Source organism: Macrosteles quadrilineatus, unplaced genomic scaffold, assembly GCF_028750875.1.
Source record: "Macrosteles quadrilineatus isolate MER2022 unplaced genomic scaffold, UCM_ALF_1.0 Scaffold_8__2_contigs__length_117827958, whole genome shotgun sequence".
NCBI classification, from domain to species: domain Eukaryota; kingdom Metazoa; phylum Arthropoda; class Insecta; order Hemiptera; family Cicadellidae; genus Macrosteles; species Macrosteles quadrilineatus.
The window spans coordinates 103,808,705-103,833,587 of record NW_026542601.1 but is presented as its reverse complement, the minus strand read 5'-3'; the positions used below and the strand labels follow the sequence as shown (position 1 = coordinate 103,833,587).

Below are 24,883 nucleotides of genomic sequence, written 5' to 3'. Positions count from 1 at the left end.
TATCTAACTGTTAAAAATACTCAGAAGTAAACTGACTCAGCTATCAGTCAGATATCATTTCCAAGGCCAAACACAAAATAAAGAAGAAAGCCACAAAGTTTTGCAATATTTATCTACGATTCACTCTCCTACTTTATCTAACTAGGCCAAAAGAAAGTTTTGTAAAATTTGGACAAAAATTAGTAAACTCACAACTAATAAAAGTGGTTTATTTTTCAAACATGCTTTTACACATCATGTATAGGCCTATTTTTTTAAATCGAAAAATTTGGTTCTTCAACGTTTAACATTATAGACTGATATTAGACCTTCTAATATTATGAAGTTGGTGTAATACAAATTTGTATGTATTAATTTTAACATTTTAAGTAGAATATGTAACAATAGAAAAAACTACCCAATCAAATTACCTCAACCACTAACAATTTGAAATGTTCCAAAGAAAATTTTTCACAAACGGATTAATTAACTGTATAATGATTTAATTATTTCTGTACATCTACATAATTAAATCTACAATCACATAAAATTGACTTTTACATAATATTTCCATATCATTTTCTTTTTATTAAACATAAAATTTTTTTTTTTATATTAAGTGTGTATTTAGATATTATTTATTTAGTTATTTTAATTACTCAAGTTTTAAACAAACGCTTTTTTATGCATACTGTTTAAATGATAATGAAAAATAACCAGCCTTAGGCCTACATGTTTAACAAAAATATGACTAGAACCAGGACAACCATTATAAACTTTACCCAAGGCACCTTCAAGCTCCATTACCTTATTTACCAACAATTCAACTTACACTGTACAACCATGCACTTAACTTACAAGAAAACATTGAGAGAATACCTTTCTTCGTTTTTTTGGACTAATGCGAGCCTCCCATAATTCCACGCTCGTTTTCTCAAGCATGCGAACAGGGTAACCAGCATCTACCGAACCAGACCAATGTTAGTATGTTAGAACAAACACCACAACACCACTTAAGCACTCAAAAATAAATAATTGCTTATGATTATATCTCACAAAAAATTGTACGCCCCATTGCTTTAAAAATATTTAGGTTTGTTTTGTGTTTAAATAAGGTTATTACACTCAAATTTTATGAAAATTTAATTAAAATCATCATTGCCTAAAAAAAAAAAACAAAAAAAAAATACTCTAAACACACAAATGGACTAACAGTTATGTATAGAAGTAATTTTGGTTGCGGTAACCATTAAAATAACACAAACATAGGCAACTTTAAGTGTGTAAAGCCATCAAGAATAAACTTTATACAGGTAAAAAAAAAAAAACACAATACGTGAGAGTGGTTTTATCACCAATGCATATTCGCCATATAATCTTTTCCCAATAAATAAAAGTTACCTTTGAAGGATTAAAGTCCAAATGATATATATAGCAATCACCAAAAAATGGGTTTATTACGATAAATAACATTTGTTAACGTTCACAAGAACACAGTTCATTGAATTTTGAACCATCTCAGACCATAGAAACTAACTGTAAATAAACTATTGCATACGGAAACGGAATATTTCCATTTTTATTTGTTGGACATCGACCTAAACTACACTATTTTGTGAAACATAATCAAATAGTACAAAACTCAAAGAAAACATGAAATTAAATTGAGACCTAACAATTAATAATCACTAATTGCTTAGGTAGATTTGATATGGAAACCAGCAAATGGTATGAAATTTTTCATTTTGTTTGCAAAACGTGTACCATAGTGCAGTAGGAGCAGTCACAGTTTGAAGAACCCGAGCTTTTCTAGTGAAGCCTATTTCACTGATATTTAGAATACAAAGTGACACATAACCTTATCACTGGAGGCTTATCAATCAAGTAACTCCCACAAGACAAGATAATTTAGATGCTATCATGACAACAAGGGAGTGTCAATATATATAGAATTTCTCTGCTTTGAATGGAGGTTTATTTTAAACTTATGATTCAATTTAAAAAGTTTAACAATAATCTCAAAAAATCTTTGGTGAGATATTACTACTCTTGAAACCACATTTATATTTAACATCACAGGTTTATTTAGTATTTCAGTGGCGATGAAAAAATGAAAGGATGGGATGCACTGTCTTTTACGAGTTTGCAATAATGACTTATCTGTAATAACTCTTAGTCCACATTAGGGATTTATATTGAAATATTTAAGCATAATATATATTGCTAAAACTTCGTAACAAAGAAGATGTCCTAACAAACCAAGCTACACCCCAGTCAATTTTAACTAAGATTCAATTAAACTAGTTCAATTTTAACTAAATTTTAAACTAGTTTGAATTAACGAGAGAATAAAATGACAAAAAATAGTACATTCATCAAATTTTTGTTTTTAATTTGATTTCTACACTTTTACTGGCAAACAATGTAGTTAATTAAGAACAGTCTGTTGCCAATCATTTAGTTCAAAACTATGAGTTGGTAATATTATTTAATTACCAAAAGTCCATATTTAATTTATTAATTGCTGAATAGATAAACATGAACTTGCTCTCGCTAGAGTTGAACGATAAAATTACTACTTCAACAACGCAAACACAACAGACAATAATAACACTTGAAAGATAAAGCTGTTTGCAAATGACATGAGTGTAATTGACAGCTAGAACTAAAATAAAGAAGTGCTGAATAGAGTTATTAAACCTGTCAATTCAATTAAATACATAAATAATTCCCTGTGTGTCTTCAATACAATGGAGCGCCTGGGAATCAATCAATACATATTATCTTCGTAACCCAGTTGCCCAACCAGCGTGTGAACACTTTCCTGCCGAACCGGCTAACTGGCCAGTTGAGAGTTTGGTTGAAATAATAAAAAAAGGTATCAGCAAGCACATACTTTCTCCAATCAGCTTGTCAACAACATAAATAATGGGTAAACGGTAGGAGTAACGATGATATTTTATGGGTAAAGCCACAAAAGTTGCATAAATTTTGAACCGTAACTTTTATGGAGTTGTTCAATTTGTTTGGAGTTAAAAAGGACCACAACATACTCAATTTTTAATCAATACGATTATTCTTGCCGTTTTTGTGATAATCCGATTTGTTGTTATATGGTTTTCCCGTTGTTATATGATATGGGTTTTAAAGGGAAAACTATCATTGCAATCAACATTTTCAAAAAGTGAAAAAAACCTGGAGATACCAGGAGTAGGTCTCCAATAGGCCTACCAAATTTGATCAAAATCAGATCACAGGTGTAGATTGTACCCATCCACACATACACATAGACATCACTTCGAAATCCACTTTTTTGGTTCAGGGTGACCCACAACGGATATTTCCACCAAATACTCATACTGTAAAATTTTTACAAAAAATATTTTTAATAGAGGCATAGCCTACAATGTAAAGGGCGATGAAAGTAAAAAGTGCAATCAGAGCTTAAAAGTTGATTTTTTGTAAGAATGCGATAAAAAAAGTAAAAAATGTTTAAGCCTATATAAATAAACCAATTTCAAACCTTTTATTTGAATACCATAAGGTCTTTTGAATAATTTGTATTTAAATTAATTGTAAACAAGAATATGCAGCAGCTTTCAAGTTTTTGTTGACTTAAACTTTACATTCAAAAGTTATATATTTTATCTCTTGAAATTAAATTCAAGTTTTGTTATAGTAGTTGTTAAAACGTTTTTAAACACATAATGTTGAAACTAGTATTCTATTTGTAGTGTTCTGTAAAAATAAATTGCCACACTAAAGCACCATAATTTGCTTAGCTTGTGTAAGAATACATTTGCCATCACACTAAATTACCTATGTCGAACTAAAAATTATAAAATGAAAAAAAACATTGGTTCTTCCAAATTATATTCCCCCCATTTGATATGTCAAACAACAATACATTTTGTATTTGATAAGTGGCAAAATACAGAACAACGATTATGCTGATAAATCTGTTTAAGCATGGATTAAATGTGGTTATTGTAACGTTCAACACAAGACTCAAACACACAGCTTAGCAAACAATGTCAGCAAGTAATTGAGCAATCTAATAACTGAGTCATCAAGTCTATTATAGACTCGGGTTAAATCATATGGTAATTAAATCACGACATTATCAGATGTGTCAGAAGCATCTTAAACAGATGATGTTCCATCATCGACATATTGACATATTAATCATGTTCAAAATATCATAACATTTATCTTGGGATCTCATTTATATATAAATTATGAATATTGTATAATCTTGCAATGAAAACATGCCTGGGCCTGCAAATTGCATGTAAATATACTCATAATGACACAATGAGCCTATTGACAAATTTTTCTTGATTCCCCTACCTTTGCTTAATGTATATTGCACATAAATAATGGTTGCAATAACTTTTTGTTTATAGTTATGTTTTTATGTTTATTTACAAAAATGGAGAAACCGTTGGGATAAATACATTTAAAAAAATATATAAGCACTGCAGTTTAAGACAGTTTTCAAACACCCAAAACACTAAAGCGGGGTAATTCTGACCCCCCAGGGGTAACATTGTCCCCAGGGTATTAGGTATTTTTTTAATAAAATAAATGTGGGGGGTCAATGTCACCCCAAGACACAGCGTAATATTGACCCCTTTTGTTATTTTTTAATGATTAACCTATGACCATAAAAAAACAAATTAATTCTTGGAAGGTATTCACACAGTCCCTATGTATCATTATAAACATCAAACAATCCATATAAAAAAAAAATTAATCAATAAAAACATCAACAAAGGTTGTCAATTTATCTTTGGTTGACATATGTACGCTCACTCTCCGTGTGAAGTGTTCCAAGAATCAAGGCAGCCACGAGCACTTCAATAAGGAAGAAAATGTAGAGGATTCTGATTAATTACCCTCATCTCAGAAAAAGAAAGAATACAAACAGTGGATCAGAGTTTACCAAAGGAATCTCTTGAACATGTGACTAAGGAAGATTCGTTTGGTTTTGGGAAACACAGTAACAAAAATCCAAAACAAATTGGTTAAAAAGTATTTAATTTTGTAAGGGGCAATGTTCTATATTAAGTCTAGCAATTACAGACACAATCATCTTTTTAGCAGTTTATTAGCTCTGTGAAAGTTATTTACTGTGAGTATACTCTATGTATAGGTACCGGTACCGATAATTAACATTAACAACTGTTCTTAATCACTGTTCTTAACTAAGGAACTTGACCGTTTTCTTAAGGAGCCGTACAATGATATTTGAAGGAATTTGCTAAAACTATGCACAGCACGACCAATCAAGGTTCACTGATCGCCTGGATTAATGACGATCTACAAACCTATTTGTCTGCAGACAGTTTGAATGCCAACGAATGCACTACTCTTTAGTTGGTAAATTGAAGCAGCAGCTTATTATTTCAGACGAAGCCCGGAGCATTCGGAATTTGGCAGCTGTTTGGTATTTGGTCTGTTTACATTATAATGGGTTCTTAAAATTAATTTGTTACTTTATTCTTAACCATTCAATTATAGTAATAAAGAGGTACTTACAATCCATCCAAGAAAGTTAAGCAGTAGGTTTTCTGGTATTCCTTCATACGCTGGAGTAATAATTCGTCCAGTTGTGCGGTTGTAATATATACACTTTTCTTTTGTTACAACAGAATTGTTCGCTGACAGGTACTGCTCTTCATTATAGTTGACCAAGCCAAATACAGACATGATGAGGTCTGTAAATAAAATGAAAACAAAAATCCAAGCACACTACTAAAATTAGCCTATCAGTTATACTTAACTGGCTGTCGATAAATTAAGGTCTCAACGAGCTTCCATCGAAACAGAGCCAACTAGTGCAAATCTAACACTATCCTCGTCCTTCACTTCTTTCACAAGCTACTATTTTAATTTTGAAGTGACCTAAGTGTTGCCAGTCAACGTTCCTGGTCGTGGAAAGCAATGGGATATTGTTTTTTTTCAATGATAGACCTACCGGTACCAGAACAAAAGTATTTATTTTTATGTTGTTTAAGTTAGGATATGTTGTGGATTTAGGATATTATTGAATGTAAGTTAAGTTAAACATCTTGTAGGCTAGCCTATATTTACATCCAAAGCCATCATCAATAAAGCTATTCCAAAGCGTACCGGTACCTATTTAGTGTAATTCTTGGATCAAGGTGTTTGATCATGTCACTACTGATCAAACGAACTGTGTGTTTGCTAACCTAAACATCGATAAAATATCCCCCTGGGAGATCCTTCCGAAAAATCAAAACTAGGCCTACATTAGTAGAAAAAAATCATTAAGTTACATAGGCTGTCAGTTTCAAAACCTATGAAATGAAAGTTAAGATTATCTATATATTAGGCCTAATATAGGCAAGCTAAGCAAATTTTTTTAAAGAAACATCTTTAAAACATTTTTTCTTAGCTCGTGTGCATTGCAGGGAAAATATATGCTTACTGTTGGAAAGATGTTTGCCTGTAGATGTGCAGAATGCCTTTATAAATTAAAATAGGCTCAAAAATAAGCACAAAATTCAATTTAAAAAATTAACATGGGCCTTACGGGTTGCCAAGCTGGTGACGAAATATGAACAGAAAATCAAAACAAATTAAAGGAATTCCAATCACATGCTTTCTTTACAGCGTGGGGTGAAAATAGAGAAGTCCGTACATTCATAGACAAAAGAATTTAATATAGACCGCCAGCTGTGCTGCGGTTACCACAGGTTCTGGCACACACCGCTAGGAGTGCCATGTAGTTACGGCCTACACACGTAACTACACGGCGCTCCCAGCGGTGTGCGTCAGAACCTATGGTAACCACTTCACGGGCCTGACAGTCTATATTTAGGCCTAACTCTTTTTGTCTGTGGTACATTACATATTTTGTTCGGATTTTTTACCACTGGACGACCTCTAGTGTTTATAAAAACATGACAACATAATTTTCATGTAGGCCAGGTAAGATTGAAAACTGTAGGTACATAGGCCTAGATTGGCTAGAATAACTTTTTACTCAAACTAAAATAATTAACTTATTTTATTGCATCTATGTTTATTTAAGTCAAGACAAAGACAATGTCTGCAATAGTGTTCTAACAGTAGAGGCTACATTTCTCATAAATTAACAGTGAAGTTTCTTACAAAACAACGATTACATTTTAAACATAGCCTAGCCTATTGAGATAAAGGCATTGATGCTTAATACTATTAAATGATTACTTTTTGTAATCCAGATCCAAAACAAATCAAAAAACTTAAAGTAACCTACTAGTTCTTAGTTCTATAACTTCTCTGCATTGCAAGAGAATGAATGAACAACTTGCATTATGTGTAGCCTACACAAAACTAAATGCAGATCCTACGATAATCCTTAAATAATTAATTTCATGGATCTACTTACTTACGTTATGATGAGATAAGTCATCAAGGGAATACAGACTCAAATAATATAAGTCTGGTATACAAACATTTCCAAATTTGGGTGTAGAATGTTAGTAACTTAGTAAAAATATAGTTTAATCACAATATTGTAGTACTAAAATACATGGTTTCTAGTCAGTTCCTGTCGACGTTTGTCGTCTGTCACCAATACTACTATTGACAAGCTCGATATCATCAAGATATATCTATAAACATCACCTGGATTGTTGCCTTTTTTTTAAGTGTTCTATATTTTTCATCAGGTTGACAGACAACCTATATGCACAGGCTATTGGATTTCAGATAGTTCTCTTCGATCACATACATATTTGTGTTACAACAGATGCAGCAACGGATTTACAATATAGGAGTTTAATCCTATTAATATTCCTAGGCCCCGTCCTAACAGGAACGGCGTGACCGAAAATAGTGACAGATTCAGATACATGGTAAGTAATGGGAGTATCCTAGCCTCCTAGCTAAGCAGCAAAAGCGACGTCGCGCTTCAAGATAAAAGAATGTTTGTTCTGTACTGTATTTGGTAGCGCTACACCAACACCGCACCGGTGACAAGTTGGAGTGGCATCCACTCAAGGCCGCCTTTAACTCCAGGCCGTGGCCTTCGAAATGGCAACGTCGCAAGTGGTGTTGCCAGTGACACAGTGTTCTGTGACACAGAAACCACATCTATCTGCCTTCAAAACAATCACCCAACATGAACTCGACAAGCTTTTCAAAATCCTTCCTCCAAAATCTTCGTGCGGACTGGATAAAATCCCAAACAAAATCCTAAAGTACTGCAAGAATGAACTGATCCCACCCTTGACAAATATCATCAATACTTCCATAATACAAGCCACAGTTCCACAAGCCATGAAACAAGCTCTGGTCTACCCCAAATTCAAGAAAGGAGATACCACCCTAACCGAAAACTATAGACCAATTTCAATATTACCGGCCCTATCCAAATATCTGGAAAAAATAATCAACTCCCAAATAATAACTTTCCTGGAAAACAACCACCTATTAAGCGACAACCAGCACGGCTTCAGAGAAAAGAAATCCATAAATACCGCTTTGGCTCAACTCTGCAACACCATAACCAATATCTGGGAGGATAAAAAAACAGCAAACGGCATATTTCTAGATCTCCAAAAAGCGTTTGACAGCCTAGACCATAACCTACTTCTCCAAAAAATATCAGCCCTAAACATCAACAACAAAGCTCTAGACTGGATAAAAAGCTACCTTCACAACAGACAACAACTCATTGAAATTGAACACCAAAGTGGCAACTTCATTACCAAGTCCAGATCAAAACTGCAAACCATCACTCAAGGCATACCCCAAGGCTCGGTACTGGGACCCCTGCTCTTTCTGATCTACATAGACACCTTCCCCACCCTCCTACCAGCAGACAATACATGTATAATGTTTGCCGACGACACGACCATCATAGTCCCGGGCACACCAACACCCAACCTAACAGAAAAAACAATAGACACAGCAAAAAAATCTGCAATAGCCTAAATCTCCGAATCAACGAATCTAAAACTGTCTGCCTGAAATTCACACCAACAAACAATCCTTCAACCCAAGAAGACACAACAAATGCCAACCCCACAACCAAATTCCTCGGCATCATTCTTGACCAGCAACTAAACTGGCACCCCCACTTGGAAGGGCTCCAGCGAAGACTCTCATCAGCTATCTATGCCCTTAGAAGCCTCAGGGAAATCACTAACGAAGAAACCACCAAGATGGCTTACCATGGAATCTTCGCTTCACACCTGAAATTTGGCCTAATTGCATGGGGAAGTGCCAGCGAAAGCCTATTAAAAGAAATTCAAATCATTCAAAAGAAAGCAGCCAGAATCATAGACCAATCCCACTACCTTGAACACTGCAAGCCCCTTTTCATAAAACACCAAATCCTAACCCTAACCTCCCAATACATATTTGACACCATCAATTTCATAAAACAAAATCCGCCTGAAACCAGACAAACATGCCACAACCACAACACCAGATCAAAATCAAACTATAACACCCAACAAAACAGACTAAATAAAACCAACAAAAACCCTACTGCAATGGGAGCAAAACTCTACAACCTACTTCCACAACATCTCAAAACAATAAATAACACAAAAAAATTCACTGCTGCACTAAAAAACTACCTCCTTCAAAGACCATACTACACCATCAAGGAGTTCTATGAAGACCACAACTACTACATAGGGCTACTATAAGAAGAAGTGAGAAAGTAGTAAATGACGATTCTCCAGTCTCTACGACTGCGATGAAGAGGACGTATGTAAGATGTATGTAAGATGTAAGATGTTGTAACAGCTGATTTTTTTGGAAGCAACTAATGGTATCTGTGTATTTACGAAAGATTGATTACTGGACTATGACAATATTGACTCCGCTTAAAAATGTACAGATATAGATTTTAATTCATATTGTTTCAATTTTCAATTCTGCATGTTTTATTTTCAATATTTTAATAAATTTATGTTCATAAATTAAAAATTAAATCAATAAAGTGCGAATTAATGAGCTGATGTCACCTGTCTACCATGTTATCTTATGGGACATCTGTCACTGAACAACACCACTTGCGATGTTGCCAATTCTACCAGGCCGCGGCCTGTAGTTAAAGGCGGCCGTGCATCCACTACACCGGCACACCCACTACCACCAACATATTATACGACTAGGAAAATACTAGTCGCAGGAAGGAAAATACTACTACTACGACTAGGAATAGGAGTAATATGCGATTCTGCATATTACTCCAGGCCGCGGCCTGGTATAATTGGCAAAGTCGCAAGTAATGTTGTTTAGCGCCAGACGTCTAGACGTCCTATAATATAACAAGGCAGACAGGTGACACCAACTCATTAACTGGTATATATTAGACATTTAAATGTAAATTTATGAATATAAATTTATCAAAAGATTGGAAATAAAAAATATAGAATTGAAAACACAAACAAATATAAATTGAAAATCTATTTCTGTGTTCTGTACATTAGAAATGGAGTCAATATTATCATAGCCCCAGTAACCAAGGTTTCGTATACTACTTTGTTTAAAGTATTTTAAAGTTATCTAAGACCTATCTGATAACCTTATACCATGCCTTATTTCATAGCCATTTGATGTACGGAATAGTGCTTTAGGGACACTCCCCTGCATGCCATGAAATACTTCTGTTACAAAAAAAAAACTGTGAGGGTGATAACATCTAAAGGCCCTAGAGAACATTGCCGACCCATCTTCAAAGAATTGGGAATCCTCACAGTGGTGAGCCAGTATGTACTCAATAGTCTGGTCTTGCTAAAGGAGAACCTTAGTGATTTTGTGACCCGTGGTGATTCGCTGCAGCTTGAGCCATACCTTTGGAGATACCCCCGCTCGGCTATTAAAATCTACAACTCCCTTCCAAACCACCTAAGGAACCTCGACTGTACAGCGTTTAAGACCGAGCTGAAGAACTTGCTCACAAATAGGCCCCTGTATAGTCTTGACGAGTTGTCAAATGATCCTTTAATGCCAGGTCGAGAAACAGACATGCTTACCACAGCCGAAGTTTTAAGTTTTTGGAATTTTGTTAAGCAAGTTTTGTTAATAATAATTTTGTAAATATTAGTATAACGACGCAATCTATCCGATATACTTCGGTCAAAGATTAAGACAACAAGTATACACGTAAGTCTTATTTTATTTTCTTACCCCAAATGCAGTACATAATGGAAACCTTTAGGTGCCCTTTACTCTTTTGGCGTCCTTTTTTATTGAAATTGATTAGAAAGTAATGAAAATCAATGGTCTGAACCTGGTCAATCAATTAAGCTACACGTATCAAAAGTTCAACCTTTCTCTGAAACAGCTTTTTATTGTTCAGAAAAAGATCAATCGAAAGAAGAGAAGAAGTTTATGAAAGTATTCGTTCGTTGCAGGTTGCTGCAGAAGCATCAACCTATTTCGATTATTTATTTTGTTTATGTGGAAATATTTTGTTTATTTAAATTAAATCCTGCATTTTTAATCATGGAGTTTATCGTAGCAAGTGTTGAAAATATGAAATTTAATATTGAAATAGCGTTAGAAGAACAACATGGATGCTTACCATTACCATTTTCTGGAATGGATAGTATGTAACTTAGGCTAAACCTATACGCATACTTTTAAGGTCTCGTTTTAACTTAAGCTAGCTTACATTACATTTAATGGTTAGCTTTAACTGCATTTATATTATGAATTTCCAAATTCTTTCAGTGAATAACTTAGGCCTAGGGTATTTCTATCTAATTTTATTTTAACAAGCTTACAACAGAAGCCTTAAACCTAATATAAAATAAGTAGCCTAAGTTATTGCCTTGCGTATAGCCTAGTAACATTGGCGTTTTATATAGTGATGGGAGCAACTGATTGAAAACAACCAATTCAATCGATTAGTCGGTTGTTCTCCCGGATATGCTTGAAACTAGTCACTTCATACTCCCGGTCCTACGGCGACTAAGTTAGATCCAGTCAACCAATCGTTGGAATAACTGGAAACAGTCAAACGTCGGTGATTGTAACTAATATAGTCGTAAGAACCACTGTTACTAGTTGTTGTACCACAAGTTACTGTTGTTGAGGTTGAGACTGACTTGTAAATGAAAACTGTTATAGATAAACTCGTACTGTACCTACACAAATTGTGAACAGTGTTAAGGTAGGCCTATAATTAAAATAATGTAATTTGGTAACTAGGCTACTCCGTATAAGTTAGGTGCCTCCAAACAAATTTTTAATTTTGATAAGCTATCTTACCTACTTTGTAGTTTTTTCCCTCCTGAATCCAAATTACAATTTTTTATCTCCGCTGATGAATAGGTTCTCAAGATATCGCCGTAATAGGCCTAATATACAACATTACAATAAACAAGGTAGGATGGATGACATTTACAAGTGGAATTAACTATGGGTTCATGCAAGCATTTTTGAAATACTGTAGGCCTAGTAATTTAAAGTGTTTTTCTCAGGATTTCAATTTTACAAAAACAGTCTGCATAAACTAACAACTCGATACATTAACTTATAACCTAAACTTTACCTTCCTAATCTAACCTAACATCAAAACACTTAATGCAGTCACCAATCCGTATAAAGCACGACCTACCACCCTGACATGCCTAAATAAGAACTAGGCCTAGGCCTACATGTAATTAGTCCACCAGTCCATCTATACATCCATAATGTGACGAAATGCCCATTATAGAAAACAATTTCATAGAAAACAAAGGAATATTGTTTTACTGAGTTTAGTTTGAGATAGTAGGACCACTGAATAATTTATAACTTGTCCTGTATAAACTAAATGTTATTAAGTGCCTAATAATAAGTAGTCCTACAAAATGTAAACACAAAAAACAAACAATAAATCAACTACAAAGTCTCAACAGTTTCCAGTAATATATGATCTTCCTTGCATGATTTTCATAATATTTGCATGATTATGATTTTCCTTGCAATGACTGAATCCATTGCGCCGAATGAACATCACCAGTTGTAGTGGAATTCACTCGGTTTTTCATTCAAATGAAAAAACCGACTGGTTTTAAAAACAACCGATTGACTAGTCGATTGTTTTTTCCAGTAGGTTGTCCCATCACTAGTTTTATGTGGGTATTAACTAAGTAGGCCTACCTATGTTAAAATTAACATACTAAGTAACTCATCTAAAATTAAAAGTAATAGGCTACTAAGTAACAAAAATTGTAAATTCAAAATTCCCATGTTATTTTTATGCAGAATATTGTAAAATGTTGTAGTTTGCATGTTCGGGTAGACTTCCATATCTATTGGCACAAACAACTGAATGAAAATATTGATTATTCTATTGTTTCATTCGATACCTTACCTAACTAACCAAACGATATATTGAATTATCGATATATCGATCGATATTTTCATTTGGTTGTTTGTGCCAACAGATAGAAATCTACCCGCTTGTTCACGGATATATAACTTATTTTGATCAAACTTGGCATTCATTTATTTCAATACTAAGCTAGGCTATTAATATTTTACTAAAAAAACACACTTTATTAGTTTCCTTGTAGCAGCAAACCTAGGTAAGTTACTTGTTAAACCTAATGTTATCTTAATAGGTTTAATTGAAAATCAATTCAGACAAATGGAAATTTGTTTATTCGGCAGGTTTGCTGTGGTGGGGGTATTCCTGAGGATTAATACTTTAAGTGATCAAGATCATCCATCTACAAACTTTTATAAAACATATTTCCTTTTCTTTTTAAAAATTTTGAAAATTGTTTACGTACGGTATACCTAACTTATTGCATTCTTCTAAAATGTTGCAAATGTTGAGCTGTTGGATTGGAGCTTCCCAGTTATTACTTATTAATACCAGTAAGGAATCCCCTTCATCTCACCTAGAGACAAGGTGGGATTCAGAGTTTTAGGGTGGGGAACCTTTACATAGGCCTAACTTAATTATTTAAAGGAAAAAGGGTAATTAGCCTGGGCAAGGGGTAATTTATATGAATACGGGATTGGCCCTGATTATTTCTGAAAATTGAAATTTTCTGTAAGTCTTTAGTCAATACCCACTTAACTTAAATTCTAATGGGTCTTTATGAGATATTTAGGATTTTCCAAACAAAACACAATCAAAGGCTAAACTTTGATCTTCCACTCGCATCATATTTAAAACAATGTTGAAACAAAAACTATTGTAGGCCTATTTTAAATTTATCAGTCAGATTGTGGAAAATTTCTGTGAACAATCGGCCAAGTCACTCAATAATAAACAAGATCATGCTAGTCTTCATGACTTGCAAGACTCAAGATCAAGCATTGCAATAACAAAATTTAAACAGCACACCATAAAGAACGTGATATCTTAAATCTAATTATCCATTTTTGTAAATAATAAAATTATTTACTACGACTACTATATTTTCCAAAATCAATAACTTAGAGGAAATTCAACTTAATCAGTGAACAAATAAACTTTTTTGTTGATGCCTATCATCATAAATAGGCTCTAAAACTTTCTTAGAATCATACACATATTCAACAACTACGAATCTTATTGCAGACAGTCATAAGTAGGTAGAACTTGGATATTTAACTCCTCCAGTCAAATTGTTTGTCATAGGTCTAACCCCTTTTCCCATTAATCAATCTTAGCATATATTACGAGTGGATTACTATAGATTGTGTTAATTTAATAATTAGGTAACATGAACCCACCTGTTAATTCCAGAATCAATTGCTGGTGTTTGTGAATTCTTCCCGAAAGGATCATGTGCGAAAGGAACATCATGTCCACTCAGACATGTCAAGGGAGACAGAACTATCGTCTGCAAACATTGGCTCCGAGGGCTTTGCAAAAAAGGAGATCTTTGCGAGTTCCTTCACGAGTACGACATGACAAAAATGCCAGAGTGCTACTTTTATTCCAGATTTAGTAAGTATGTAATATGAAATGGAAAACCTACAATGGCTATGCCAAATGAGACCATATTTATTTTCTCATTTTATTTGGTAATTTTCTTTCTTTTGGTATTTTTATGTATTTTGTAGTTTGTTAACCATCCATGCTGGAATCTGCTAGTACACTGGGTTGGGACAAGTTATCTCGATTTTGAGGGGATTATGACTAAGAATGTAATATTCAGAAAACATGTTCTAGTATTTGGTCAAGTGTATGGTTCTAAAAAGGATCCAAACAAGAGGGAGTTCACTGAAAATTCTACCACACAGAAAAAATAGCTTAATTGTTTTCAGTTCAATGTAGCAATGTAGCAGTGATTTTCTTTAATAATTTTCATATAGGCTTAAATGTTTCACAGCAATCAATTCTAAGTTCAACATCAAGCAGGGTCTATTATTCCATATTCACCGCAAGAGACTTAAGATCGACAACTGTCTCTGATGTGCCTGAGGAATATTAATTTGATAAAATGTTTAAATACCTGCTATTAGGCAATCGATTCAATTGCAGTTGCAACTAGTTTCGGATCCTATTTGGGTCCATCATCAGGAGGTATAAGGACGTTTCCTTTCTTCATATGAAGAGTGTCACATTTAACACATAAATAAATAAATAATAAATATTTATGTAGGACACAAACACGGAAAAACATTTATGGTTTTAAATTCATCAAAACTAATTTGCTCTTGAAAGGTTATCCAGCTATTAGTGTTGTATCTTATAGACGCCTGCCACAACAAGGAGTGTCCGTTTCTTCACATAGACCCGGAGAGTAAGATAAAAGACTGCCCTTGGTACGACAGAGGGTTCTGCCGGCATGGACCTAACTGCCGTCATCGCCATGTACGCAGAGTCTTGTGTATCAACTACTTAGCCGGGTTCTGTTCTGACGGACCAGAGTGCAAATTCATGCAGTAAGTCAGGCTCATTAATTTTTAGAGTTCAGCATGTGAAGACTTGCGTTCAATAATTCATGACGTTTTATTAGGCTGGTTTTGGAAGTGAAAATCTTGCTAGTTAGGCCTACCAAGACAGTGATTTCATGAAGGCTTTTTTTCACATGCAATTTTTTTCTTGGAAGGACCGGCTGTCAGTCTCATTGGATAGAGTTTAAAATTTATTCCGCTAAGTTTGGAATAAATCAATTAGAGAAGCCCAATTCGATCTCAACTACACATCTTTGCTTTTATGAAAACTAAAATATTCTTTCCATCATGTTTAAAAACTAGCTACTGGAGTTACTATGAAAAGCTTAATTTTTACCCATACTATTGATGTTGAGTTTTGTATCAGAGCTTAACCTGAAGCCTTCAACATTTCAAGCCCCAAACAACATATTCAACATAGCCTAGTTCAACATTTCTGGTAGTAAACATTGATTAGTTTCAGAAGCAACAGAAATAATAATGACAATGTTTACATTTACTTTATTTATATTTATTCTGTTTATACTGTTTATTTATTCAAACCAGTAGAATAATTTAGACTAGAGGCCATCCAGTGGTCAAAAACTCGGACCAAAAATAAAAAATATCTAATATACCGAATTCCCTATTTTCACCCCACGCTGTAAACTGAATGTGAACTGAAAATGTGATTGAAATTTCTTATATTTGTTTGGATTTTATGTTTATATTTTGTTGTTATTTCGTCACCAGCATGGCAAACCGTAAAGCCTATGTTAATTTTTTTTATATTTTAAATTAATTTTTAATGCTTATCTTTGAGCCTATTTTAATTTATAAAGGGATTCTGCACTCCTACAGGAAAATATCTTTCTAACAGTATGCGTAGATTATCCCTGCGATGCACACAAGCTAAGAAAAAAGGTTTTAAAGAAACATGCTTGCCTATTAATATATAGATAAATGAGATATTATGATTAATTTTGATATAATCACTTTGGAACACAGGCAGAATCTTTTCTAGTGTGTAGAGGTATCAAACTGATGTGTAGTACGCATTTGAATGAGCTATGCTTGAATTCATCAATGCTATGTTTGGTTCAAGCTACAGCATTCCTTCTATATGTGTTCAAAATGTGCGACTCGCTGACACAAGGTTTTTGCAGTCCGAGGTTCGAGCTGCCGGCAGCCGATGTTAATCAGAAGGAAGGCAAGAAAGTGGTGATTGTTTGTCACTTCTGCGGTGAGTCTGGACACAAAGCCCTCTACTGCCACAAGATGCCTGCGGATATGAAGGAGGCGGAAGCGAAACAATTGGTAAGCTTAGTTTACATCCATGAGATGTACTTAAAGATTCCTACTACGTAGATTGTTAAAGAAAGGTATCCAGCCGACAGAGCAAACTTGGAATTTAGGAAAATTTGTATGATTGGGTAGAAATGAGTGAACTCTACCTTAATTTTCTATAGGACTGGGAAATTTGCCGATTGTTTATTCTAATGTATCATAACCATTGTGAGAATTGCTGTTCATACTAGGAGATTCCATTTTTATCTTGTAAAAAGTAAAGATTTGGATATGGAATTTTATAATTCAATACGCTATCTGCAATTTTATCTGCAGTATATTTGATTGTTACTAATGTCTGTCATAACGTTGGTAAATTAAGTAAAAATTCGGTGTTAGAATAAGCAATAATTCATGTTGGTATAAATCTTTTCTTCTTGAATTGGAGTTAATTTCTAGGTTCTTTATATGTTTTCAATAAACATTTGGAGTTTTTTAAAGTAGGCCTAAGTTTTAACATCTAAATTGTTGTCTTTTGGGAAACCTGGAGTTGTTATTGAATTTTATTTTCATTGTTTGCTGGGCAAAGCAAAGGAGAGTGCAAGCTGCCAAATATGACTTATTGTAATTTTTTTCATCATCTGTAATATTTTTCCACTCTGTGATCATACCCCTGGTGCTTTTATAGGCAAAGCTCGATTCATTTCAATTCACCTTTTTAATACACTTTTCCATTTCAGGTCTTAAATGAACAAAGAAGGGAAAAAATACTAAACTTGTTTACATTTAGGTCAAGTACACTTTTGATGAAACAGGTTTATTATCAAAGGCGTAGTTGTGGAACAAATTAATTTTTCTTTACAAATACAATTTTTTTCAAATGTCCTAATCAAAGTTTTATGTTTAAAGGGAGTCAAGGTGCCACAGTTTATTACCAAGACGGACGAAAGTGGTAAAGAAATCATTATTGGTACCAAACCTGCACTCAAACCACTGGAGGAAGTCACCTGTTTCAAGGTAAAGTTCTCTTTAGTTTTTGCTTTTACTGTATTATTTGTATTTGTCTTTGTTTCTTGCTTAGAATAGCCTATCTGTAATTTACAGTGGAATACCTCTTTCATTTCTCATCAACGCAAAGTTTTTATAAACCTACTGAATTAGCTTTTAGTTCATTTTGCTTTAATTGCAAGGCATGGATGGATCCCACCTGTAGAAAAGGGGGAGGGACCTTGCTGTTTTCAAATATAACTTCATAGGCGGCTAAGAGTATTGATCCTTCAGCGAAAATTTTGTTTGATCATAATTATAAACGTGCATTTTAGGGCAAAATTATGAGGCTTAATATAAAGTTCAAACCTAGCCATGAATGCGTTTTAGTTTTGATTTTTTTCACATATATTCCCGAAGGAACGACAACAGCACCTATAGCCATCTCCTAGATCCGCTCATGCTGTACAGTTTTTTCCATTTGCGGGATTATTATCCCGAAAACAGGATTTTTAGACCTTGAGCGGGATTAAAACGGGATGCGAGATAAAACGGGATTTTCAGCTGTGACGATTATTTTTATTTTTTATACTTAATCTTAGAGAAAAACTAACTCAAATTGATTAAATACTGTAGCTAAATATAATAGTGATGTTTAAACAACTTTATAAACATGATACGTAAAGTATAATACTAGGTACGGTATTGTACAAAAAAAATAATGTGGGATAAAACAGGATTTTTCAAAATTTAAAAGCGGGATAAAACGGGATTTCTCGACCCAGTAAGCGGGATTACTTTTTTGGTCATGTGGAAACACTGATTTTGCTGTAAGGTATTTATTATATTCATTGGGTAAAGCAAAATGTATACAGAAAGATTATAATATTTTGTTTTAGGAATTAAAATGTTTTTAATATTTTGAATTAATATTTAATACAACTAGAATTAGGCCTACATAATTAAAAAAAATTCTATCAATGCCGTTTTGATTTCAGTGTGGATGCAAGGGCCACTATGCCAACAAATGTCCCAAGGGTCACCTGGCGTTTCTCGCTCTCAGTCAAAACCAAAATCAACCTAATCCTCAATACATCAAAAGATTATTATCATAAGTTTGCTTTTATAATTATTTATAATTTAATTTTAAGGTCAAATGAAGTGTATTTCTATCATAACTTTTTACTTCTTACCCTTTCCTGAATGTTGATAACATAAAACCAAAGTTTAGCTTTGACTATGAGATGCATAGTACAAGAATGTATATTCATCAGAGAAAAATATGATGGTTTTTACTGATTTACTATATATTATATGAAATACAAAAGAAAAGAGTGTTGTTGAATAATATAAACAAATTGTTGTTTTATTTTATTGTAACAACGATAATCACATGGACAGCTGTGCTAATAAGAGGTGCTCGGGTTGCTTGGTGTATTAGCAAACCCCTCCAGATATACCTTCACAGTAGTAACTGTATCAGTGTTATTTAAAAGCAAACAAACATAAATAAATTTTGTTGCTTACAAATGAACCTCAAATGCCAGCCAATGGATCGATGAGCCAATCAGGTATGTCCTCTTTTGTGTCCCATGTAGCCAATTGGTTGATTGGTCAATTAGGTTTATAGTTCTTCAACTCCCTCCAGTTTACAAATGAAAGCCAATTATCATCCAATAGGTTGATTGGTTCATTGGGTATGTAGTTCAATCAGCCAATGGATTGATGGGCCAATCAGGTATGTAGTTCTTCAATTCCCTCCAGGTTTCCAAACCTCAAATATCAGCCAATGGATTGATGGGCCGATCAGGTATGTAGTTCTTCAATTCCCTCCAGGTTTCCAAACCTCAAATATCAGCCAATGGATTGATGGGCCGATCAGGTATGTAGTTCTTCAATTCCCTTCAGGTTTCCAAACCTCAAATATCAGCCAATGGATTGATGGGCCGATCAGGTATGTAGTTCTTCAATTCCCTCCAGGTTTCCAAACCTCAAATATCAGCCAATGGATTGATGGGCCGATCAGGTATGTTGTTCTTCAATTCCCTCCAGGTTTCCAAACCTCAAATATCAGCCAATATGGACCGATGGGCCGATCAGGTATGTAGTTCTTCAATTCCCTCCAGTTTTCCAAACCTCAAATATCAGCCAATGGATCGATGGGCCGATCAGGTATGTAGTTCTTCAATTCTCTTCGTAGTGCTTCATTAGGTATTTTGAATGTCTGTAAATTAGCCTTAAGTGGCGCAAGATATCCTAAATGATAAACAAGAGTTAGGAACATTTTTGTTGCATACTTATCCGGATCAACAATATGATATTTAAGGCATAAATTTAGCAGGAAAATTTCTGTCCTATGGAAGTAAGGTTTGTGAATATCTACATGGGTGTTTTTTACTTCCTTTTCTAGTATTAAATTTTGCAACCACTCCGTCAGTCCGTAAACACTGCATATTTTTCTATAATTAAGCAAATACTCTGATCTACATAAATAGTCAGTAGCGTGAGTGTTGGTTTCCAAGAAGTGAATGATAGCCCAAGTATTATATATTGTGGTTTTTCCTCTAGAAAAGAGCAAATAACCACTGTAATACTTGTTTATTTTATTTGTCATCTCTGTTAGTTTCTCCTCATCTGTTATATGATTTTTTAACAAATCGTCAAGCTCTTGTTGGGTTATACCGAAGAATCTTCCGAATTTTTCACTCCCGAGGAAGGGATGGTGAGAAATGATCGGATCACAGACTCCCCTAAAAACTCTTATGACTCCCACCAAAACTGCTCTAACTTCATTATTAGACTGTAACAAATTATTTTCAGTTTCTCGTAAAAGTTTAGTGATCTCGAATATATCGTTGTTTTCTACAAATATTAGACTTTCGATTACAGCATCACTTTCATCCATCAAAACAAAAACGGTTCTTCCAAAATGTTTCCGCATTAACTCGCTTAACCATTTAAAACTGTGCGGTATTTGATCTTTTTTCACATCATCTGTAATTAGATTTTCAAAAAAACTGATTTCACTATTGTTCGACCACAGAGTTTTATTATTCAAGAGGTATTCGTGTTGTGAGAACGTTTCGCTTATCACTTTTGTATATTTTCCCACAAAATCCTCCATATTCCCTATATGCAACAGGGGTCCATAGTCTATATAAATAACAGGGTAGACCCCTAAGTTAGTCTTACAAAACTCTTCATCTTGAATGATATTTAAATTGTTATTCTTGAACAGTTTATGATTAGAACGACTCGCTAATGGAAGTGGATTTCCTTTCTCGTCTACTTCAATTTCCAAAAACTTCCTTATCATGTCCAAGTTTGTTGATTTCCCAAATTTTCTGGGAGCTGTGATTGATATCAGGGGTTCTCCGTTTATTATTTCTTTCAGAAGTAGAGACTTGTCAATAAACATGTTTGATTTTAAAACTGATTGAAAAAGTGATAAGTCAGCTTGTGCCTGCAAAAAATTGTAACAATATTAAATACAGTCAGAAGCGATAAATATTGTTGATAGGGTAGTTATAAGAATTTAACAACAGCTTCCCAAAATACATTATGGAAGGATGAAACATTGGTAAGGTAAATTGTCTGCTGAAGATAGAACTTGTCAAATTATAGGTAAGCTGCATTACTATGTTTCAGAGTTGTATTTTATGTAAAAGTCAGGCAGGTGGCATGCAATTTTAAATTAATGAATTCAATTAACTTATTAAGTATAACAATTAGAAAAATTTACTAAGTACCTATAAAATTAGTAAAAGTATAAAAATTAGAAAAATACAGTTTCACCAAGAATGACAAAATCTGTTGAACAAGATCCACTCCAAATCTATAAGAGTTTTTTGCTTGATTTTTACTTTAATTTCACCAAATATAATATATCTTAGGTGGCTGTGAATTAATTACCTTTTCTTTTATGCAAAGAAACACTCCGAAAATAACACATACGACAAATAACATCTGATTTTTATTCGTTCCTCGGAAACTGAAGTAATCACTGTACCTAACATAAAAATCACATTTCAAGACACAAATTTACATTAAATGAGTATTCAACTTCAATAGACAATGTTTCAAAATCTGATAATGTGTTATTAAGAGTCCAATATTTAAGCCCATCTCTGCATGATGTAAGAGCTGATAATAGTATTATGTTATAGTTGTACTGTTCCACAGTCAAATATTGAAATATTTATCTAGAGTAGTAAACTACACAGCGAGTTGGGGTATAGCAAAAATTAACTATTACCTACAGTTAAGACTTAGGTAAAGCCACTACAGTACCTATTACTTATTGCCTTTTAAATGCAGTCATTAACCTGCCAGCCAATTGGCTTTGTGTAAACTCAGCTTAAGGAAATCCATTGCATAGTTAATCTATTGATAATTAATATCAAAAGGCTAAAAAAACAACCTTGCCTCCAAACAGTAGTTTTTATGATTTATGAAAGAGAACACCCAAGTACAATTATTTCACGCAACACTAATTTTTTTCGCTTTTATTATGAGTTTCATGGATACTTATGTGTCAGTAAAGTAAAACTGTTATCCAATTGTACATTTTAATGACAAAACCTTCATGTACATTTTGGAGTTGGTTGTTTAATGAACATTCAGAAAGGTAAGTGTTCCTCCATGAACCATTTTGCAATTTTCCGTTTAATTTCATCGGTACTGCTGATATTTATCTTCTCCCCTATGCATTTCGACTTCAAAACGTTGAGGAAATTACCCATAAAATATGTTGGTTTACTCTCTGATCCAGCGAGATTGACAGTGGATTTAGTATAGTTAGCTACCCTCGTATTTTCTACTTCAACAATTTTTTGTACATCATACAACGTATCTGAACATCCATCTAAAATTGTTTTTAATTCATCCCGTGCAGATTTGTTAGGAATTTTAAACCAACGTAGTTTTTCATCAACTGGCGTTAAGTATCCGAAGTAGTATAGAAGAGTTAGGAAAAGAACTGACGTTATTGTTGTCTTTTCAGTTTTCCCATGGTTCATTACCATCCTTAGTGTTAGAATATTATCTTTGTGAAAAATAGGCTGGGAAAGCTCTACGTGAGTATGAAGAACTTTTTTCCCAGAAAGTAAAATCTGCAGCCACTCGACGAGTCCTTTAACTCGACTTAGTTTCTGCAATCCATTTAGATACTCAGGCCTCATCATCCTGCTTACGTTTAACGACTCTGTCAACAGATACTGTATAACTGACTCAGTTCTGTATATTTTCACTTTTTTATTTTCAGCATTGTATATGTAGCCTCCAAAGAAAAGGTCAGTAAAATTGTTTAACTTAATCTTTTCTTTTGAATTATTGCCTTTTAGAAGATGTTCTAATTCTTTCTCAGCTATTCCATAAAACTCGCTAAGCCGGTCCCTCAGGTTTACAAAACAAGACACATTTTCTCCTCTATACAATCTTAGTTCACCAGTGAGTACAGTTCCGAAACTGTTGTTAAATTTGAGTAAATGTTGCTCTGATTCTCCTAACAGTTTAGTAATTTTTGTCATGTCTTTATTTCCCTTGAACAAAAAGCTTTTCACAAGAGCATCGTAATCGTCAATTAAAACCAAAGTCTTTTCATTAAAATGTCTGTAAAGCAGCTCACACAACCATGTTAAACCAATCACTATTTTGTCTTCTCTCACATTCTTATTAATGAAACTTTGAAATAGAACCATTTCACTTTCATCACGCCACAAAGTGATATTTTTCAAAATATATCTATGCTTTGAAAATAAATTACTAATTATCTGTAAATAATTTTTCAAAAAATGTTCATAGTTTTCTATCGATGAAAGTGCAGAGTAGTCAATACTTATTGTTGGATACTTGCCAAAATAATCTTCAAAAAATTGTTTATCATTTAAGATTTTTAATGTGTTGTCCTCAAACAGTTTATAATTGGAATTCAAATACTTCTCAAGACGCTTGCCATTTTTGTTAACTTCAACTTCAAAAAAATGTTTTATCATGGCTAAATTTGTTGACTTTCCAAATCCTTTTGGAGCAATTATTATTTTTGTGGGATTCCCTTCAACGATTTCTTTCATTAGCAAAGTTTTATCAACATAACATTTACTTCTAATGCTCCTGAGAAAAAGTGATTCTTTTTCAGTGAATACCTACAAAATATTGTCTATATAACAATCAATAGAACCTTTTGACTTAAAATTACCTGTATACTGGCATTGATTAAGATTAAAATAAGATAATATACTAAGATAATAAGATTAAAATAAATGTCCTTTTCTACAATACATGCATAAAATAATCTTCTCTTAAAAGTTGGTCATACTTATATCTAGGAACACTATCAAATTATTATGAAGAATTATACCTATGAATAATTATGATTATCATCAATAATCAACGGTTGTACTAATAATGTGGTAAATACTGTATACTTTCAATCATGACAGCAGCATCATTTTGGACTCAGTTGTGATTTATAATAAGCTTGTTTCTTGCTCTCTATAGACCAGCGTTTGGACTATTTTCCTCTCCCAACCAAAAAGTAATGACCCAGATTTAAAAAAAATATATCGATAAAAAAGTATTTTGTACCTTTTTAGTGCAAATGAGAAATATCAGGGACAGAATGACATTTCCGAAAGCATAAACACTCATTTTGTAAAGATTATTAAGCATTACACAAATCTGTTTAAATTACATTTATGTTAACATTAACAATCAACTTCCCACTTTTAGATATGAGATTTTAATCTGAGTGTCATAGATTCATCAAACACTACCATACTATATTTGGCTG

The 24,883-nt window shown here is 33.5% G+C and overlaps 3 protein-coding genes across 5 annotated transcripts in view; 1 reads left to right on the top strand and 2 right to left on the bottom strand.

Annotated features, from left to right (window-relative positions):
- LOC128999494 (CSC1-like protein 2) overlaps positions 1 to 7,550 on the bottom strand; it is a 36,609-nt gene extending 29,059 nt beyond the window's left edge. Inside the window, exons 1-3 of one of the 3 annotated variants that reach the window (XM_054426054.1) lie at positions 7,379 to 7,550; positions 5,521 to 5,699; positions 859 to 941 (exon numbers count right to left, since the gene is read on the bottom strand). In XM_054426054.1, the coding sequence (XP_054282029.1) occupies positions 859 to 941; positions 5,521 to 5,691 (254 nt within the window). In that variant the 5' untranslated portion in view covers positions 5,692 to 5,699; positions 7,379 to 7,550. Of the gene's footprint in view, positions 1 to 858; positions 942 to 5,520; positions 5,700 to 7,378 lie in introns of those variants that run through there. The other 2 variants (XM_054426055.1, XM_054426056.1) reach the window with 2 other exon arrangements.
- A 3,812-nt stretch (positions 7,551 to 11,362) lies between these two features.
- Positions 11,363 to 19,271, top strand: LOC128999499 (cleavage and polyadenylation specificity factor subunit 4-like). The gene is made up of 6 exons (XM_054426062.1): positions 11,363 to 11,560; positions 14,684 to 14,887; positions 15,639 to 15,828; positions 16,986 to 17,136; positions 18,016 to 18,123; positions 19,092 to 19,271. Exons 1-6 carry the CDS (start codon positions 11,458 to 11,460, stop codon positions 19,206 to 19,208), a joined length of 873 nt encoding a protein of 290 aa, XP_054282037.1. The 5' UTR covers positions 11,363 to 11,457; the 3' UTR covers positions 19,209 to 19,271.
- A 564-nt stretch (positions 19,272 to 19,835) lies between these two features.
- Positions 19,836 to 22,064, bottom strand: LOC128999497 (uncharacterized). The gene is made up of 2 exons (XM_054426061.1): positions 22,006 to 22,064; positions 19,836 to 21,556 (listed from the first exon to the last, which is right to left on the bottom strand). The coding sequence occupies exons 1-2, from the start codon at positions 22,057 to 22,059 to the stop codon at positions 20,231 to 20,233; spliced, it is 1,380 nt and encodes a 459-aa protein (XP_054282036.1). The 5' UTR covers positions 22,060 to 22,064; the 3' UTR covers positions 19,836 to 20,230.
- Between the last annotated feature and the right edge of the window lie 2,819 nt (positions 22,065 to 24,883).

Excerpts from the sequence above, each read along its gene's own strand:
- LOC128999499 (XM_054426062.1), top strand. The coding sequence starts at position 11,458 with ATGGAGTTTATCGTAGCAAGTGTTGAAAATATGAAATTTAATATTGAA. Across the intron at positions 11,561-14,683 it reads ACCATTTTCTGGAATGGATA|AATCAATTGCTGGTGTTTGT; the intron begins GTATGTAACTTA and ends TGTTAATTCCAG. Across the intron at positions 15,829-16,985 it reads CCAGAGTGCAAATTCATGCA|TCCGAGGTTCGAGCTGCCGG; the intron begins GTAAGTCAGGCT and ends AGGTTTTTGCAG.
- LOC128999497 (XM_054426061.1), bottom strand. The coding sequence starts at position 22,059 with ATGTTATTTGTCGTATGTGTTATTTTCGGAGTGTTTCTTTGCATAAAA. Across the intron at positions 21,557-22,005 it reads TTCTTTGCATAAAAGAAAAG|GCACAAGCTGACTTATCACT; the intron begins GTAATTAATTCA and ends AATTTTTTGCAG.